Here is a 21,465-nt window from a genome sequence, read left to right as displayed (position 1 = left end):
CCCGTGCCTTGAAGATGGCCTCCAGATTAATATTACTCCCAGTCTGAAACTGGAGCAAACTGAATCCAAACTTGGGCTCCACCAACACACATTCACGCTACCTCCCCTCTCACAGGAGGCCTCTTCCACTCTGCCCCTCTCTCACCAGGGCCTCTGGCATACTGCCCATTACCAAGACACATTCCACTGCCCTGCTCCTCCTTGGGTGGCCCCTCTTGGGCCATCAGGCTTCGCTACTCTCATACTGGCCTTGACACACAGCCCCTTTGGTTCCCACGAGTTCCCCTACTCTATGTGGTCCAGCCTTATGCCAAACCCTGGGCTAATTCTGCCCCAAGCCTCTCACCGGATACAACTTCTCACATGGCTGGTCCTCGCAATGTCCTTCAAGTTTACTCTCATTCAACCGTACTCAGCGCACCCCTTGGGCTGTCCTTCAGGTCTACTCGCACTTTAGCCCTACTCTGGGGTCTCCGGGATCTGTATCCCTGCTGGGCTCAGGCGCCTACATGTGAGCATACCTCGCCCCCGCTACTTCCCCAGCTGCTTCCAAAACCCACCCGAAGATGGGAGCTGGGGTTAAGGCCATCACCTTTCACCAGGGTGGTAACTGGCCTGGCATTTCCTGGGGACTCCTGCACCACCAGGAGCCCCACCAGGCCTCCCTTCCCCAGCATGGTGCATTTTTAGGTCATGCCCAGGACCAGGACCAGGAGCCTCCAAACCATCCCCATAAGCTCTTGCCCTTACCTCCAAGGTTGTTCTGCTGCAGCTCAGCTAGGCAATGTTTCTGCCTCTCCTGGTTGCAGCAACTGTAGACTTTATATGCCTTGTTCAAAATGGTTGCCCTCATCAGGCACCTGGGTAGCTGCCTGCCTCTGCCCTTAAAGTGGGAAGCACCCAAAGGTGCCCTGCCACACCATATTTAAATAAAAATAAGTATTCTAAATCCATAAGGGTCTGTCAAAAATACTACATATTTTTTCATGTATAGGAAGAATCAGAGGGGAGTAAAATCTAATTTTTACACTTTTTATGAATATTGTAGAATAGGTCAAGTATTGTATCAAGAGCTTGCTCTTGTGGAAGATTCAGGAGCTCTGCTACCAGGACAAAGAGACTGACTAAGTCATCACTGGCATTAGGATCCAGTCCCGGACTGCAGGAGAAAGCATTGTATACTTATATTAAGTTTATCCACTGAGCCTACATGGGTGGTCCACAGTCTTACTGCATCTCCCTAGCTGAGCTCAGTGTTGTAATTATGAATATGCATGACCCCACGATGAAAACTTATTCTCTCCAGTTCATGGAAGAAACGCCACCCAGTAATTAACAGTCCTTGCTTGTGGTTCTGAATACTTCAAGTAAACTATATTTGCTGTCTCCTTCCATGTCTTCACAGAGAAGCAGAGATAGAAACCAGTTTTCTCAACTATTTCCCCATCTCTAAACTAATAAAACAATGCAGTGCAACAGGTATATGGGTTACACAAGCATTTTAGAAAAGAACTGAAGTACAAAAAGGTTAGCTGATTAAGATAAATTATTTAAATCTTTCATTTATATCAATCTGCCCTAACCAAGGGGTCCTGGGTTCATGACTGGGGCTTCTAGACGCAATATGAACAACAAGGATCAGCCCTAGGTATTTTTCCAGCCTAGTTTCAAAATAACTTGTTAAAGACATTTATTTTTAAAATGCACTTGGGAGATGAATATTAAGGAGAGAGAAGAGCTTTACAGGCTAAAAAATAGTAACAGCACAAGATTAAATGTCTATTTAATTCGAACAAACAGCAACGTGTTGGCTGCCGCGATCCCCCTGCTTTACCTGTGGAAGATTAGGGTGTTATGTCTTGTGTTGTGTAAGGGTTGACTCTGTAATTTTGCTAAGGGGTTAGACAATGGATTTGTGATTTGGATAGGGTTGATCCTGGCTTAGGCAGGGCATTGGACTATATAACCTCTTGAAGTCCCTTACAGCCCTACTTCTCTGATTTTATGAAATTCAGATAAGAAATTAGAAGATTTCTGCCCATCAGAAAAGTAAAGTTTTGGAAAAGTGCTTGGGGTAAAGAACATGAATTGCTTCAAAACTGAATATAAGCATATGGAAAGGACAAGGGCATAGATTAGGAAGTTCTTGGATCAACAAATTGCATGCATGATATATGGATTCAAGCACCTGCAATCTTCATGTTGGGGTATGGAGGTAAACACATTGAACTGCATAGTAGGTGCCTGTAAAATCTCATGCATCTGCAGCTATGGAAAAATTTTCTTCCTTTCATGTGGTACTTGACCTACTTTACCTCCTCTTCTGGGGCCAAACCAACCACCAAATATAGGCTAAGCAAGGAATCCTGTTCCCCATCTGCATCCTGCAACCCCAGCTCAGGTTGACAATATTAACCAATTTCTTCCCTGCATTGCTGTGGCCATTATCTCCCATTCTTTTAATCTATCTCTGTCTTTTGTGATCTGTGAGAGAGTGTATGAGTTTGCTTTCGGATATATTTAGGAATCCATAGTTAAACAATACTCCTATGTAAATCTACATACAGGTAATACCCAAGGAAACATAAATAAGCAAATAATGTAAAACTTTCTGATAAAATAAGGAAGATAAATCACATGTTGCTTAGAAAGTAGAAATGCAGTTCCATCTATTGGTGCTGAAGCATTAGCTTTAGCTTCTGAATTTCATTCCATTCACTGTCTTATGCCATGTTTTAACTTTCAATAGAATTTTTCTTTTAGCAGTTTGTAAATGCATTTAACTAAGTTATGTAAAACAGCTACAAACTGATTTTAAGTGGCTCCATAAAGTAAAACAGATTTGGACTAAACCTGTGCAAAGAATGTATGTGTAAAAGCCTGTATGTTGGATTCCCTGCCTCCAAAATGAAGAGAACAGCAATCTCTTCCCAGTAAAATGTGTTAAAAATTAATGTTGTGAGACTAGTTTAACAAAAAGAGCTACTTATGTGTTAAATATTAAGAATAATGTAGTGGTGCAAAAACCTGAAAACCCTCTCAATTAACAGTTTCTTTCATGCCCACTTCTCCTGAAAACAAAAGTTCTATTCTTTCATTCAATATTTACATGTTTTTAGTGTTCAGAGTTCCAAAATACTTTTTTTTTCCCCTTAACAAAGTAACATAAGAAACTGTGCACTACCTGGGGGAAAGGGGAGGGAAGAGGGGAGGAATACCATCTTCTATAAGACTCTATTCATCAGGAACAATATATCATATTGTGTCTATGTTTCCCCTTAATACAGCTTTCAAAATATGTATGTATTTCCTGTAGAACTGTCCACTTTTACGCTTAGATTTTTTTTTTATCCATGCAGTCTGTGATGCAAGTGTTTTACTGCTATAGGACTGAGAGAACAATACTGAATACTGTAGGGCTTATGGGCTTATTAGGTTACCTGTTCAACTAATTAGCATGATTATGCAATTGGCTGTTTTCCAATAAGATACATTTGATAAAAACCTAAACGTCATCACAACATTTAACATGTAATCAAAATCACCATCACCTTTCCCTGGGAAAAAAGTTATTAAGCAAAAAGTGGTGGACCCTTATTCTCAAGTACTACATTATAACTACCACTAGTGAACTGCCCATCAAGAATGACTGTGGATGGGAGGTGTGGGAACGGACAGCCATCACCCACCACCCTGCACCGCCGTCGCCTCACAGGAGTGGTGGGGTGGGGGAAAGGAAGTTTGCACACCGCCACCCAGTACCCTGTGCTGCTGCCACTCCACATCCAGCTGCACCCCCCCACACCTGTCATTCTTGACAGGCGTTCTTGACACAGCACTGGCTGGAGCCACATCCCAGCAGGAGCAACACCCCTCAAGAAGGTTACAGACAGACAGATGGACTAAGCTCTTATATATATATATTCTCCCAGTCAAGAGCTTTATGGATCCGCTTCCCATACCCTCTCTCATTACCACTGTTTCTTACTCTGGGGTTTGCTGCAGATACTATATTTATTCAAACCTAAGGCAAGATTTCTCCTACAAAATCAGCACGGGGGAAACAGCCCCTTGTCTTAGAGTCATGTACAAAACAGAGGTGAGGCAGGCAGCTGCTGTAGCTATAACTGTGGACCTGAGTCCATCAGACCCACAGCAGCCACCCACCCCTCCTCGCCCCCCTCGCCCTTCTGCAACTTCTGCTCCTGATCTCACTCTGGCCCCTCTCCCCACTTACTGTCAGGCACAGCTTGCCATGGAGCACGTGGATTTCTGTCCCCTGCCTGGCCAATCAGCAGTGCTGATGCTGCCATGTTGCCTGGCAAAGGCTTCCACATGTTGTGCTTCTGGAGGGAACAGAGCCTGAGTAGAATCTGACAGTAAGGGAGGGTTGCGGGAAAAGGGAAGTGAGGCTGGGGGGTGAGGAAAGAGGCAGAGACTGGGGCAAATAGCAGGGAGAGGCAGAGACTGGTGCGGAGAAGAGGCAAAGAATGGAAAGGAGTGGAGGGGAGAAGTAGAGACTGCAGGAAGAGACTGGGAAGCAGCAGGGAGGTGCAGAGACTGTGTGGAATGGGGAGGAAGAGGCAGAGACTGTGGGGAGCAGGGGATGAGGAGGTGCAGGTGGCAGGGAGGGCAGGAGCTGCATAACCCCACCAGCCACTGCTTTTCCTGCTATAGGGGGAAGGGCACACACATTCAAGACAGCCTTCTGATCATTAGATTCTATACCTGGAAAATTATAACAAATTTATAAATTTTCCAAATGTATAATCTAATTGGGGTGGTCATCCTAAAATTGGGGTCATCTTAGATTCAAGTAAATATGGTAAATGGAAAATGCTTGGTTTGTTTTTTTAATGGTAAATTGCCTCTTTCATCTGCCAAATAAGCAAACAGGAGTCTGAAAATCATTTTAGGGACTAATATTTAAAGGCATTTACCTTTGAAGAGGGTACTGCTGTTGAACCTGATGGGGATGCATCTCTTGATGTTTTCAATGACTGACCTGAAGGCCTTTCTTTACCTTAAAAAAAAAAAAAGCAATAGAATGTTAAAGTTTTGCCCTACATACATATTCATTGGCCTTGCAAAACTGTAAATGAAGATTCTGTAGCCCATTAATAAAAAATATTTTCTCAACCCTCTGATGACAATAATCTAGTGATATTCCCCTAATTTATCAAAAATAAAATAACCTGCTTGATGAACCAATGAATGGTAGAATTTTGTAAACATAATATACTTAAGAAAGCATATTTTCTCTCATTTCCAGCTTTTCATTAGAAGACTACCATTTTAGAAGACTACCATTAGAGGCCTACCATTTTGAGTTGGTAGGCCAGTATCATTTTATACTGCTGGAACAAAACTGAGTAACAAGTGAAATTAGAAGTTCTATAGCTTTTCAATCTAACACTTTGTTTGATCACTAATCGCGGAACCTAAAAGAAAACTTCGGACGGACAAGCTTAGCAGGCATTGGGATATAGCCACATGGAGTCCAAATGACAGGAGAGATCCTTTGTAGTATTAAGATTTTATTCTGAATGTTGAAGTCAGCAAAGGTTCAACAGTACACATAGAAGTTACTATTGTAACCACAAGTTCAAGAGTAGCTTTTCCATTTCTGACCATCTGTATGCCTGCTGGGTGTTAGGGTGGCAGAAGAAGCAATAGGATAGAATTTATCACTTTGTGGCAGTCCAGGGTCAGCAACAAAACCATATACGCACAGACTCAGGCCTATCTCCCCAAGGAAGCTAACTGCATAGCTAGTGTGCTTGGTCACTCTTTATATGCTCTGAAGGAAGGAGAAGTCAGTGTGTTAACTCTTCCTCCATGTCAAGGCCCCTCACAAGCTGTGGCTCCTTGTTACTACGGATATCAACAGCAGGTCCTGGTCTTGCATTCAAAGGAATGGAAGGTACAATGTGTTGGGAAGTACCATTTATAAAACCAATTACATAATTTAGTAGCATGGATTTTCCAGATCATCAACTGTGATGCTAGTGGACAGCAAGTATCCAAGAAAAACAATGAAGTTGGAACTTGTTTGGCAGGAATAAAGAACTATATGCAGATGTCATGGTTATGTATACATGTGTGGGTGAACCATATATCCTGGCTCACATAACCAAACTTCTGTGGAACAGATTCTTGCTTCCCACAATGCTCCCAGAACAGGGTAAGCCTCATATAGCTACTGCTGTTTGGCCATTTTGTTTTGGGTATTTACCTGAGCCCTCAATAGGATTTGGTCCTTTATCTTTATTTTAAAAATATTAACAGGACGTGATCTTTCATCATATTTTTCCAAAGCAAAGATTTCCTATCAAATTATATTCGAACAATGTTCTGATCAACACTATTTAAGCCCTGTTCATTCATCAAGTAACCCATTTTAAAATTCAATCACCAAAATAAGCATATTTAGAAATAACATTTTTCAAGACACAAGCCATTTTAAATAAAGAAATCCTGTGTAAACCAGTGTAAGACATTATATCCAGGTTTAAGAGTGGATATCTCACTATGGCTAATAGTTTCTGCACTACAGAGCTACATACCAGGCTAATTTGTTACTTGTATTTTAATGAGACAACACTATGACATACAATTTGACTGTATATTAATGAACATAATGCATTACAAAAGGACACATTTTTGCATAAATTGGGAAAGTATGTCTCAACATATGCAGCATTTTTCTGTAATTTCTATTTAGCCTGACAGCATTAGACAAGTGGCTATTCCAATATACTGCCAGAGTTCAAATAAATCTGCCTAAACTTATAGAATGCTCTGAAGTTTTCCTACAGATTTTATAGCTTCCCTCAGAGATGGTCTGTATTTCAGTGGTGGATGAAGTAATTCCTTAGTTAATTAAATTCCTTGGGATTAGCATCCCAAAACACCTAAAATAAAGATCAGGTAATAAGAATCTGGATGAGGTAATCAGGAGAAGAAACAAAAAGTTCACTGCCAAAGCAGACAAAAGAGTTTGTGCAGTTTCATTAGAAAGTACTTGTGGAAAGACATCTGTATACACTTGCATACTTTATAGAAATAATGGAAGCAATAAAGTTTGAAAGAAAACATGGATTCTACTCTACTGAGATTTGCAAGCTTATTATTTACGGAGCTTTGGAACATTTTAAATAGATAAAGATCACCTCTCTGACCTTTGAAAAATCAGGCCATAAATTGGATGATTTAGCTTTAGATGGAAGATTTTGCATTGCTTTGAGGGAAGCAAGATTTGAAGACTCAAAATGTGATGAAATCACTAAAAACAATTAAAGGACAAACATTAAAGCACTAACAAAGTTTTAAGAAATAATCTCACTGTTTTAAAATGTAAAAAATAACATACTTTGTATATGGTTCACCCCTATTTTTTTTTCCTCTTTTCTTCCTGGTCACAAGGAGAAACAAGTAGAAATCTTCAACAAGAATTGGTGATGGCAAAGTTGCTTGTATTGGGATCAATAAAATACCATCAGGAAAGAGCAACAGAAGCACTTGATGATAATGGAAAATATGCTGTACATGGAAAAGCCATGAAAACTGAGATGCCTACAACCAGCCTAGAATTGTTATTGAAAAACAAACACTTGTGTGGTCCCACAAGAGACATTAGCAAATATACATAAGGGAAGAGAGAGAATTCTGTGCTACACAATGTCAAAGAAGCAGCAACATATTGTTGCAATAAAAATTCTAATGTCGTCATTCTAGAAGGAGGAAATATAAAGAGAAAGATCCTATATAAAGGAATCAATTTCACCTCACTAATCAGTTTTCATCATTAATCCAGCATTACCTTGCTGAGAAGAAATATTTCTTTTATGTAAAGATGACATACTTCTGCTATGCTGGGACTGGTGGAAAGGATAGACTTTGCTTCTTTCAGGGGAGTAGCTCCTACTGCTGACACTGGACCCAGATCTGCTGTGTGGAGAATCTCTTCTGTTCACAGGTGATTCCCTGAAGAAAGGAGAGTCCCTCTTATGCGGGGATCTCTCTCTTATATAATGAGAAGGGTAGAAGCTTTTTCTTCTGAAGCCATCTCTGATGTCCCTTTGGAAGTAACAGAAAAATAAAATTAATAACTTCTCTTTATTCTTCTTATAGACACTAAAGAAATTTAGAAGTCCATAAATAGGTTAAAAAGGCAACTTTTCAACCCTTCATTAAGAAGAAAAAAGGGAACTTTTAAATTAATAGGCAATTTAGGCAAAATAAAACAAACAAAAAAGATATCCAAGTAGTAGCATACCATATTTTCTCACATACAATACAGCCCCAAATAAAACACTTGTTTTTGGAAAGCAGAATATAGAAAAAAAAGATTTTTCCAGAGCTGTAGCCGACTGTGTGATAGAGCATATAGGAAGTGTGGCATCCCAAGAAACAGTCTTGGTTCAAGCAGCAAAAACAACATATTTCCTGGAGGACTTGCTTTTTGGCTAGGGACAGACATTACATATAAACCGATTTAAGTGATCAGAAACTAGTTTAAATCTGTAACAGAACAGATATTCAGTGCACATAAACCAGTTTGAAAATGGCTGAAACCGAATTGAGATAAGCTTTGTTGAATGTAGTATCAGACTTAATTGATTTGGCTCAAACCGGTTTATGCAATGTCTGCCCCAGACTCCTTGCTGGTTTAAGATAAACCAGACACCCCCAGCATCCCAGATGCTTTGCAGCCCTGGACGGGGCTCTCTGCTCCACAGCAGAGCTGGTCCCACCCCTCTGTTCCCTGGCTAGAGCTCCAGCAGAGATTTGCAGGGTCTGCCTGGCTTCCCCCTGCCCCATCATGCAGAGATCCTTCCCTCCTCTCTCCCACAGCATGGATCAGAGCCAGAATGTGCTATGCTAGCTAATGCTGAGAGGTGTCTGTGTAAGGCAGATAGGACAAAGGCAGACAGGACAGTGTCCACTTAGGGCTTTTTGGAGATAATCAACAGACAGCTGGTAATGTCCCTCCATTCCTTCCTTGGAAAAAGTTGTTTAAGAAGAGCTTGAACTAATGAGAGAGGCTTTTGTTTTGCTGATGGCCTGATAAATACTGTGCAACTCACTGCTGTGTAAGCAAAGGCTGTGTAACTCCCTACTCGCTTCGTCCCTAGTCAGAGGAGCACCGAGGGGGCAGGGGGGAACCCCTCCTTAATCCTGCTGGGGCCTGGCCGCATCCCCCCCCCCCCAGCTCAGCACTTTAGAAGGGAAGGGAACACTGTTCTAGCACCCCCTGGCTTCCAGCCTGAGCAGGGGGCAGACACGTGCCTGCCTTTCTTCAGTCCAGAGGGGATGTCTGTACAGTTACAAACTGGTTCAGCCTAGCCAAGTTACACTAACCTGCAAAGATTGAATCAATTCAGGCTCAGGCTTTTTGAATGTCTGTCCCTACTTGTATGTAGTTCTTTATACAAGTTCCTGTAAATAAAGTGTTGTTTCCATCTCACAATTCTCATCATATTACTAACAGCAGCTCACTTGCTGCTTCAAGCACAAGCTACAGTGCTCAGCCAATATCTAGGGTTTTAAAAGGGTTAACACAGGGCTCTGTCCCTTCAGCTTTCTGAGCCAGAGAAGAGACAGCCATCTTGGCAGCTGCATGGCAATCACAGGGACAGCCTTCCCACTTAATAAACACAGCCCAATTTAGGAGGGGATGATTTTGGGGGAAAGGGTGCATATTATATATGGGAACATATGTGAGAACATACAGTATTTTCAAATACACTGCAGTCATATGAGCATTTCACATTTTATTTTTTTTCTTCAAATTCACTTCCATTCATGCTGGCCCTCATGTTGGATACTATCCATGTTTATTTTTAAAAATTAAACTAACTAAAATAGGACTCAATACAGTACATAAAGCACAGTTCACAGTCTTTCACTGATGTAACCTCAATATGCAAAGCCATTTGTCTCAAGTATTCTGATAACTGTAATCTCTTGCTGTGTTAAATCTCATTTTGGAGTTTGAGCCTATATCCATTAAGGTCAATGGCAAAACTTAATGCTAGATTTTCACCTAGTATAATGTACTTTCCTTGATTTCAGTGCAGCATGCTGGTTCATAACATCTAATGATATAGTCCCTAATATGTAAGATGCCTAGAATGTCTGTCATATTAAATGGTCTATAAGTGGCATTGACACATACAACATTTCTTAAAATAATTTTGTTTTCAACTGTAATGATTGCAAGATTACTATAAACTAAACTTTCCACTAGGCAGGATTTGGATATATTCTGGGTTATAAACAAAGCACAGTGGTTACATTCAAGTTCTGTTAAAACATATGTGAGCCCAAAAACCAGTAACAAATTCAATCTGAAAGTTAACAACTGCCACCACTAAATATAGATCTGAAACATCCACATAGGTTAGAATTTACAGTGAAGAGATGTGAACAGCTTCCTTTTATCACTATTACAGAGCCAGAGGATAACAGAAAAAAAAAACCCAGCATTTGAGGGAGTTATAGCTTATTTTATCACTTTTATCCTTCCTTGTTTTAGGTCAATATTAAATATGTGATGTGCAAAGATCAGTGCAGAAGCTATGCTCTGATTTACCACAGTATAGCAATAGCTAATTTACATTGCTGTAGAAAAAAGAGCCTCTTATTGTACAGGTAATAAGTATTTAATTAAAGAATTCTCTACTTGGAGGAGTGTGGGAGGGGGCGTTCTGTACTTTTGCCATCACAGTGATGTTGCTGCACTAGATCCAAACCCATTATACAGATATGATTTACACTAGTGTGGCTTCCAAGTGCAAATTTTTTTACACGGTGACACAGATCTAGTGGTTTATACCCATTTAAGAACACGAAAAAAATCCTCATTAGACAAATCCTCAAGTTTATTGTGTATAACAGACTGAAAAACTACATCAGTAGTAACATCCACTGTTATTTCTGATAGTTTAAATTTAAAAAACAACAGCCTGAGAAAGCAGGAGATCTAATTAAATATACAATGTGAATGTGTGCAGATATGTATTAAAAATGAGAAATTATTCAATAGATTTTAACAGGTATTCTAGTTAACAAACTGTCAGTGTTTCCAGATACAGTCCCACATGAAGTTTCATATTTTCTAAGCTTTAAAAGTATATTATTTATCTGGATTGTCTTTAAAGGATGTTTGAATACACTGTTAAAAATAGGGGCTGTTAAGTTGTTTATATTATCATGCTTATAAGAAAAAAATTAGAAAGCTGCTTCTCAGGCATACTCAGAGATTTAAATGGTTATTCTGGGCAGTTGAAAATTTCAATAGTGTATGAAAACAGACAGCTTTTGATTTTTTTAAATAAACAAAGTGCAAGCTTTCAGGCAGACTTGTACACCACGTTACTGCCCAAAGCAAATTTTTATGGGCAAGTTATTAAGCCCCTTTAAACAGAGAAGTTTATTTGGAAATGTTAGCAGAGCCCCAACTACTGCATTCCTATAGCATATGCCCTAACACTCATGGAAGCATTTAAAAAATACAAGCAAACTTTTTAAGGGGAAGAAGTAACTTTTTAATGCAATATTTTAATAACATTTATTAATATATTTTATCTCCATGTAACCTAGTCTACATACACAGATAATCCTGGAGACAGATCACTTATGAAATTTTAACACTGAACAAAATAATTTTCCTCTTATTTGATATTAAGAGTAGCTGTAGGAACAGCTTAGTCCTGAGTGCTACTTCATTTATCCATTATTGCCAGCATGACTAGAGGCAACATTTCAACACAGAACAAATAAAGTTGACTTCTGCACTCCTAGAAGGAGGGTTGGCAGCCATCAGGGGACCTCTTCAAATGCCAGTGGTGCAGAACTTCTTCCAACCTTCAACTATCCATCCCATGCTGTTGCCACCCCTTTTCCCAAGCCTCAGGTAAAACTAATGCAGGCTTTGAATTTTCTACAATCACACGCCATCCCACATCTCCATTACATGAGCTAAAGTAACTTTTATTTGCTTTGTGGGCTAAGCCCAGGAGGACATTGCCCATACTTTGCCAAGTCAACAAGTAGGACTAGTGATCAGAAATCTAGCACAGCTAGCTGCTTACAGACATAACCCCCCCCCCCCCGAAAATGGTGCTTTACTTCAAATTTGGCATGCTGATGAGTTGAGCCCACAGCATGCCCAGAAGAGGCATCACGTTAGTTGGACCCAGCTTGTCCAACATCTGTATAGATCAGGTCCATTAGTGGGGGAGGTTTGGCCCTTTTATCTAACACCTACTTGAATCAGCATCAGATAAAAGCACCAAAAAGCCCTGCTGAAGTGCCTGATCTATACAGATGCTGCAGAGCCAGTCAAACTAACACAGTGCTTCTTCTGGTAAAGGGTGGCTTTTAGTTTTTCATGTCTATCAGCAGCCTGTATGACTGGCTTCAAGAGGGATGGAGGATTAAAGCTGTGGTTCATATAGAATACAAAAGCATTCTCGCACCGTAAAACAGCGCCAGTTGAGTACATTCAGGTCACGTCTTTGTGCTGTACTGAGAAGCACATCCCTTTAACTCATGCCTCCTCTGCATGCCCCAAACCCAGGACATCAAATACGCATCTGCCTCAGAGCTGTCTGAAAGGGTATTTATACCTGAAAACTTGCAAAAAAAGAATTTTTCCAACTATCTTAGTTGGTCTAATAAAAGATGTCAGATTTACCCAAAGAACTTTGCCTGCCTCTGTGCTTAGACCAACACAGCTACAACCTATACCCCTGTAGATTAGATTCCAAACTTTGCCTGAAGTGTACTTGAACAACTTCCCAATTAACTTATTTCCTGTCCTGTTATAACATTCATATTAAAGTAAGCAGACAAGGTGTGATATTTTAATTCAGTTTCCTAATTTCCACCCTACTTTCTGTCTCGCTTCCTTTTAGACTCCTGATTACTTTGATGGAAAGTATCTCTGTCATCAACAGAACATTGCCTGAATTTGCAGTGCTGACACATGAAATGCAAAAGATCAACATTATGCCTTCCAAGCTGAGTTTCCCCAAAACATTTTCCATTTTAAAACACCCAAAATGTATTAAATAATCAACAACACTCCTTCCTGTAATTTAGAACATGAAGGGGAGGGTGTTGGATATAAATTGGTCCCTCTCCCACAGCTCAGTAAATCTCCCTTTAAACAACATGTGCAGACTAATATGTATATTGCAGTAAATCACCAGCTACAGTTTACTTATCATAATCCTTTCTTTTTCCTAAGATCCCAATCAACTCCATCTTGATTTATCTCTCACTAAACAATGCAATGAATTATACCATTGAAGGGATAAATAAAATGCACCTGGTTTTTTTGGCCTTCATTTGAACTCAGAACACACTGAGTTCAAATGACAGGCTTCTCATAAAAACTGCCCTTCGGTGCTTTATGGATGACAACCACTTATAGCAAGGGTGTCAAAGATATGAGCCCCATCACCTGGGCCCGGGTACTGCCCCGGAGTCTCTAGTTGACCCACACACTACCTGCACACTGACCTGGCCCTGTGCAGGCCCCAGGACACAAGCTGCATGCGACACCTGCATGGTCCAGTCCAGGCCCCATCTCCCCTCCTGCATATGCTGGACCCAGAACCTGTAGCACCTGCTCCAAGACATGCGTCACCGGTATTCAGAACATGTAGCACCTAGTCCAGGACACATACTAAACAGTGCCTACTCTGGGTGGTCCAGGGCAGGCACTGCATGCAGCATGGGTCTCAGAATAAGCTGCTTCAGGCACCACATAAGGTACAGTCCCAGACTGGCCGCAGGTGCTAGCTCCAGTATGTGGGTAGGGTTGGTCTGTGGGTCTGTTCTAGCCTACAGGTCTCGCTCCATTCCCATGGGGCCAGATGAGTTTGACACTCCTATAATTTGAACTAGGACACTAAATATTTGCTGGAAAAGAAGATAACCTAATGGTTCTAGGCAGAAGGCAGGACAAGACAGCACCTTCTAGACTTAACTCATACAGAGAGATATGAGCTTTCACAAGCTACAATCTACTTCATCAGATACTATGATTCATCTGCTCATAGATAAATATGCCACCCTGCCCTACTTCTGATTAACATAGATTTCTCTCTAATAGGTCTACTTAGTTTAATCTTATGAATGGCTTTAGATTTGTTTTCCTAATTTATACAAAGAAGATTAGGAAAAACTATTTTATTGTGGGCCAGAAGTCTGATGAGTTATAAAATACATATGGTAATCCAGCTGAGCAGAGGGGCATCCCCTAGCATGCCATGGCTTTTGGCCTGGGCCACTGCAGGCAAGTGGTTGTATTTCCAGAATCAAAAGTGAATGTTTATTTGCTTATTGGGTCAATTTAAGCAGTTAGGCTCACCTGCAATGATTGAACTGATTCAGGCTCAGGCTTTTTGACAATCTGTACCTAGCCAAAAGGCATGAAACTGGGGCCTAAATACATTCTAATTGGAGGTCATATCACATGTTCAGTCCTCTCATCCTTGTAATTTTTCAGCTTCAAGTTTACACATGAAGGTACATTTTTTCACGTCAGAACTCCAGACAGCCTCCAGATCAGTCTCTTCTGAACCTACTGCAGAATGCAAGAGAGAAACTGTCCACTTCTTACACATACCTCAGACAGTTCACAAAGGCCAGAATACTAGAAAGAAGATAAAGAAAGCTAACCCGTGATATAGCTTTAGGTTATTTTCTATTTTTAGTGCTGTGAAGAGGGAAGCACTATGCATAAAGAAATCTGGCGTTTAGTCATATGAACTCAAACAAGAACAGGTGCAGAGAAGGGTTACTAGGATCATTAAGGGAATGAGAGGAGATTAAGAGGGTTGGCTTGTTTAGCTTAGCAAAATGAAGGTTGAGAAGGGACATGATCTCTCTTTATAAATACATTCAGGAAGCGAGTATCAGGAAAGGAGAAGAGCTATTTAAGTAAAAGGAAAATATTGGTACAAGATCAAATGGATGCAAACTAGTTACAAATAATATTGACTGGAAATAAAAAGAGGGTTTCAAGCCATTTGAGGAGTGAGGTTCTAGAATGGTTGGCCAAACAATTCGGGGGAAAGTAGCCAAGGAACCTAAATTGCTTTAACATGGAGCTTGATAAATTTATGGAAAAGACATGATAGGGGTATGGCTGGAGAAGTAATCCAATCATCTGATATGCACCATCATGTATTTAGTATCCCCAAGAGGGGGCTGAAAAGAACACAGATGTCTCTCTAGGTTGCTTGTTTAATAATACTTTGCTTTGGGCTCCTGCAGGTGAGCTGCTGTGGCCAGAACAAACCCCTACACCTCCTTTGAATACACTATTTAGCTTTGGGATTTTGTTATCTACTACTGAAGCACTGGTCATTAGCCACATTTGCAGACAGGAGATTAGCTTGGGTGTTCTGTTCCTCATAACAATACAGAGAAACCTTATATGTGGCAAGCCAGTAGGTCTTGTTCATACACTCTTGGTCATACCAACTGCCAGATATGGCATTGAAAAGCTATTTTCCCTCAGGTGAGATCAGTAGGATCTCTTTTTGCCTTCCTCTGAACACTGGAACATGGATACTTTGTCAATGTGGTGTGCAACGAGAGGCCAGGGTGGATATTATTGTTGACATTTTTCGATAAAAAGTTGCCTGCAAACACAGAGAATCAGAATTAATGGCCTGAGAGGTCCCTTCTAGTCCTATGTTTAAATCAAGAATAGCAGGCAGGTGGTAGAATACCATAAGTTACACAGAAATGCCTCTCACAACTTAAGTTTTTTAAACACATATTTTTGTTTAAAAATCTACTGAATCAATGTAGGAAGCAAGAGATGGGGAAGTAAGGCAGTATCCCTCAACAACTGTGCACCTGGTACTGCCAGGTTTCTACATAAAACTAAGCGAGCTTCATATTGGACTCCTGAAAAGAACATTGCACAATAAAAATGACAGACCTTTCATTTCACTGTCAGTGCTTGTCAGCTTATTATAATTCAATTAATCTTTAGTCAAAACAAAAATTATCTAAATATATACACTAACAAAATGAAAGAAATGAAAGTCTTTAGTATTAGCCAACATATGTAATGTTTACAGACATACATTTCTTAACCTAACCATTTCCAATTTTTCCAAAGCTCTCTCTAAAAGGCTTTGAACAACACCAAACTAAACCATAAAGGATTTGTTAAAAGTATTTCAAAGGTAAGTCATCTATTACTATTTGTACTTAATAAAATGTACTGGGATTTAACCAACTCACCTGCAGCCAAACATTTAAAGGATCATTTTAATTTCTGTACTTTGCCAATTTAATTAGATTTTCAGCACCATTAAAGCATACATGATTTTCTTCTTTTTAGGAAGTATTTGTTTTAAAAAAATTCTTCTTAGAAAGGTGTTAAGATAGTTTACCTAGCTAGCACAGATAGGGCCTACCTGTAAAATGAAAATTTACATATCATGCCAAAGTACGAATGTAAGATCATAATTCTTAAAGTGATTATATCTGCACAAAGGACAGATATTAATAGAGAACTGTCTGTTGCGAATAAGGTATGCAAATTCATAGGCAACCCCAACTCTCCTGACATTCTGGCTAACCATAGCAAATGGCAGTTTCTTCAAAGCCTAAACACACACATTTACCATTGTACTTCAGCAGCCCTATTAATGAAATCCTGACCCTTACCTGGGAAATACTTGTACTAATTTAGCTAGAAGTTATACAAAAGAAATAAGAGGAAAATCTAAAAAACTTCATTGTGGCTTGCTACGTTATCAAACTAACACCGTTTCTAGTGTGAAAGTTGAGTCAGTCCATAGAGGCAAGTTTGGCTTCTCCATTTTACTTCTAAATGAAAAAATTAGCATTTAAAATTTACCAGTGGAACCTAGTTTTGCCTTTTATTTATTTATTTAAAACTTAAACATGGTAAGCTCTTTTTCCCATTCCAACTCTCGCCTCCCAGATGTATCCACAGATTGCGGGCATTTTTACATGTGCTCTAGGATGTGGTGCCGGGCACTTCAATTAGCAATCCATGCTAATTAAAAGCACCTGCACATCACATGCATTAGCATCCGTGTGGAAAAAATGGCAACGCAGCGCTTTGAACTAAAGCTCATCGAATACATTTTTCTCAAAGCACCCCGCCACCATTTTTTAGCGCAGGGAGATGCAGGGATTCTGATACACATGGTGCGGAAGGCTGCTGGAGTGCATCAATTTCCATGCTCCAGCAGACTCAATTAATCGAGTCTACTCCAACACACTGAATCTCTAGTGCGTCGGATCAGGCTTCCTGCACATACAGGAGCCCAGTATGACTAACACTTGGTCTGGAACATTTATGGTTGAGCTATGCATCTTAGAAGTTTGTAACAGCTGGCTGATGCTTAAGTACAAAAATGTTAATGGCACAGCTGTACATTAGAGCTTCAATACTCACTCATATTTAAACAAAAGCATCTGGTATCAACTCTCATGCGGTATCAACTCACATGCACTAAAAATTATCAAACCCCATCTGCAACAAAAAGAAACCTACCGGTTATGTGAATGGGTATAGGAAAGTAGAAAAAGCTACACCAGACTGCATGGGGAAAGGAACCCAGCCAGCCAAGTAGCAGTGGTTGTGAGGGAGGCAGCTCTGGCCCTGAAGTGCTGTATGGCTGAGCTGGGGCTAGAGGCAGTATACGCTCCATGTCCCCTGCCCCAGGCTGGAGCAGGGCCCCAGCCAGAGCTGCAAGGAGAAAGTAAACAGCAGCAATGCAGGTAGCAGCAGAGGGGAGAGAGGCTGCATCTCTGACTCCAACCCCAGGGTCAGAGTCAGAGTCTAAGTTGCTGCCCTTCCTCACTTGTACATCCAAGACAAGGGTTCCCACCCCTCCACCCCATGTTCAGTAAATATTTTAGATAAGAAATTTATCTGTATAAGTCACAAAAATTATGAATTTTCAAATGACAATGCTCTCTCACAAACAAAAATCACTTCTTTTAACGCTTATCTTTAAACATTTTTAACAGCCAGCCAATCAGTGATCTACTATACTCAACATTAGTCATCTGGGCTTGAACACAATGCCCCCTGTCTGATGCCTAGCTGTTTTTTGACATGTTCACAAAACGGTCTTTCCAATATAATATAGTTCAGGGGCAGGAAAAATATGGCCCACGGGCCAGATTTGACCTGCCAGGCCATTCTATTTGGTCTGCGGGGCACCTAAAGAGTTTAGAAAATTAATATTTATCTGCTCCTGGCTGCCTGTCAAACATGACAGGAGCCAAGGGCAGTAGGACCCAGGGGAAGCTGGCAGAACTCAGGAGCAAGGCCCACCAGGTCCCGCCCCCCAGCCCCCTCCTACTCCTCCAACCAGAAGTCTCTGCCTGCCCCACCCGGCTTTCACTGCTTCCCTGCATGCCTGCTCCAGCACCACAAGGCCCTGGGCTGCATAGCACAATATACAAGAGTAAGACTTCATTTTAAGCTATTGTGCAATCACCTCTACGTACACCACACAAACGCATGTAAATCAGGACAAAAATATTTTTTGAAATCAAATTAATGAATGTTGTAGACGTTTGATTTTTAGAATATAACTTGGTATTTTTCTGGTTCTGAGATGACAAAACCCCTTGCTGAAAGGAGTGTTTCCAGGGGCAAGGGGAGGGACTTCTGGTGGCAAAGCCCAGAGGTTAAGGGGTGGGAATTCTGGTCCCAAGATGGTGACCAGGGGGCAGGGCACCTGTCAAGGGGCAGGGCTACCCATGTGGCCCTCAACAGCTTGCCAAAACTCAGTAGGCGGCCATCCGCCCAAAATAATAGCCTGCCCCTGATATAGTTCCACTTACAGGAGTTGGTCTTCCAAGGCTTCCTACAGGAATACTGAGCTGCTACTTTTCAGGCCATCCACCACTATACTCTACCAAGAGCTAAGAAACTGGGCCCAGATAGGCTTACTTTCTTAAGTCTCCTTTAAATGGGACTTTTATTTCTACAGTCTTATATTGTACAGTTACATTTTTGAAGCATACTATCCTGTTACCCATTGAAGCAGAAGCCCTAAAGCAAATAAAGGATAGTGGAAAGCTTGAAGTTATACATTATGTATACATAATCCAAGGCCTCCACCATACTGACAGAAGTATTTCAACAAAGGGATGAATAAATTATGAAACATTCAACAAAGTAATTTATTTAATGCATCAAATTGGTGATATTGACATAAAATTTGCATGAGTTCTATGTTAGTTACAGTAAATGTGTTAAAATCAAATTTACAGTTAAGGGAACATATGTAGCAATAAACCAATTTCTTTCACAAAATTGCCAATATTTTTAAACATAAAAGGTAAGGGTTTTTTTGGCATGTAAATGTAAGATTTGAGACAACTGTTGTTGGAGAAGAAAATAAAACACAGGCACACAAACATCAGTTTGGCCTACAAGCTGCAGCTTATTAAAACTTGAGGCTATGTTGGATCAAAAAGTTTTTCAGATCTGTTACAACAGTTAAAAAATGCTGTTAGGGATTAAAACAAACTTCCCTTCTGCAAAAGTATCAAAATATTTCAATAAAAAAAAAAAAAAAATCAAGATTTTCAAAACTGCCCATAAAAGTAAAGTCTGTAATAATTCTATATCAGAAAAATCAAAATTATGATAAATAATCTAAAAAGCCTTTGAAGGATTTTTCATCCAGATAAAAATATTTAAGGGTTGCCCCCAATAAAATGAAAATAACAGCGGCAAGTGACGAGTCATTAACACAGAAGGCTTTAAATACAAAAGATGAAACACTCTCCAACACCAACAGATAAAACTTGTAGAGTGAGCACATAATCAGGAAAGCACCATGAAAAAAAAAAAAAAAAAAGATGCTGGGGTGGTATTTTGGTTTCTATTACCTTAAAAAATTATGAAGCATAGATAATCCAAAATGAAATTCCCTGATTGTCCTAAGCAATAGTGCTTTGTAAAGGTGTGGAAAGCAGATTTACAGATGTCTGCAATGGAAATATCCCTAAGGCAGTGTGATGGCAGCCTTGCCTTCAATAAAGGTGTGTCAAGGCCTTCAACTTTCAGGCCAACCAAATCATACCAATGTGAAATGAAATGGGATATCTAGTTTAACATGCTCTTGTTGGTAATAAAACTGCCTAATGAACTGACATCACCAGAAACTAAACATGTAAATGGACTCACCTAAGGATATTAATGCATTTCAAAGAGAATTCCAAAGACTTAGATTAAGTAAGGGCCTCACCAGGAAAGTATACTAAACTCCTTTAAATTAATCCTTTCCTACTCTCTCTGGTATCAGTCCTTCATGGTTAAGATTACTAAAAAGTTCTAAACTAAAACTAGAGCACACTGCAGTGTTCCTATACCCAAAGCTGAAAGAGTTAGATATAGATGTGAACTTCTGAGTTCGAAAATCTACCATATAAGGTAGATTTAAGATGTGGACCAACACAGCCTAAGACTTTGAGGGTGTGGGGGTGGGTATAGGGCAGAGAGAGTTTGAACGCACATATTTGGATAAGCAGGAAGAACCTTTATTCCTGCACTTTCCCAACTGTCAACAAAAGCCTACAGGATCAGAGCCCTAAACAAGAAGCTTAGTGTTGTTTTACATTTTTGTCATAAGACACTAAAATCATCCAAGAAAATAAATCAAAAGCCAAAGTAAATTCATTTAGCTAGATATTCCTAATAAATTACATCTCCTCCACTGAAGAAATAACTTTATATTCTTCAGATACATAAAAGTTCTTCAGATTTTGGATTTTAAACTTCATTGCAGAACAACAAGGAAGTTTTTTTTTTTTTTACCTCCCTGCCTGTCATCTGACACCTCCAGGGAAGGAATTCTACTTGATCAACACATCAAAAAGCTACTTAACACGGCTCACAAAGACACTCTCATGGACCCAGAGGGACAGCCTTCCATCTTCAGCTCCCTCTGTGCAAAAATGAAGTTTATTTCCTACCTATGGGGACTTCTTACCAGCTTGTACCATCTACACTTTTCCCAGAGCCTGACGAAGGGACTTTGATTCCGAAAGCTTGCAGAAAAGGATAATTTTCTCTCCATTTTCCAGTTGGTCTAATAAAAGGTATCATTTTGGAACCAAGAGTTCTAGTTTTTTGTATGTATTCTTCAGATAAGCATTTTTATATAGACACATATTGCAGTGATATTATATTAATAAGAAACTAAAATTTAAACAATACTTATGGTATAAATAATAGAAGTTTCACATTTTCATTTGACCAAAAATGCTTTTTTAACGGAAAAAACGAAAACTAATTTTCAAGTGTATGAACAAGTCTGTTCACTTTATTTAAAAGACATTTTCCTGATGCATATGATTGGAAATATACTTATCAAATCTGTCAAATGCAAGAACATTTTCGTTGGGCAAAGGGCTTATAGGTGGTGG

At 39.9% G+C, this 21,465-nt stretch overlaps 1 protein-coding gene across 7 annotated transcripts in view; it reads right to left on the bottom strand.

Moving 5' to 3' along the window:
• Positions 1-21,465, bottom strand: part of PPHLN1 (periphilin 1) — a 121,839-nt gene that overhangs the window by 64,322 nt on the left and 36,052 nt on the right. For 5 of the 7 annotated variants that reach the window (XM_006015918.3, XM_025208221.1, XM_006015915.2 and 2 more), the window contains 2 exons: positions 7,823-8,079; positions 4,941-5,023 (listed from right to left, as the gene is read on the bottom strand). In XM_006015918.3, coding sequence (XP_006015980.1) covers positions 4,941-5,023; positions 7,823-8,079 — 340 coding nt within the window. The remainder of the gene's footprint in view (positions 1-4,940; positions 5,024-7,822; positions 8,080-21,465) is intronic. The other 2 variants (XM_006015920.2, XM_006015917.3) reach the window with 1 other exon arrangement.

This window comes from Alligator sinensis, unplaced genomic scaffold, assembly GCF_000455745.1.
Source record: "Alligator sinensis unplaced genomic scaffold, ASM45574v1 scaffold147_1, whole genome shotgun sequence".
NCBI lineage: Eukaryota > Metazoa > Chordata > Crocodylia > Alligatoridae > Alligator > Alligator sinensis.
The sequence above is the reverse complement of the archived record's forward strand: the minus strand, read 5'-3'. Positions and strand labels throughout refer to the sequence as shown.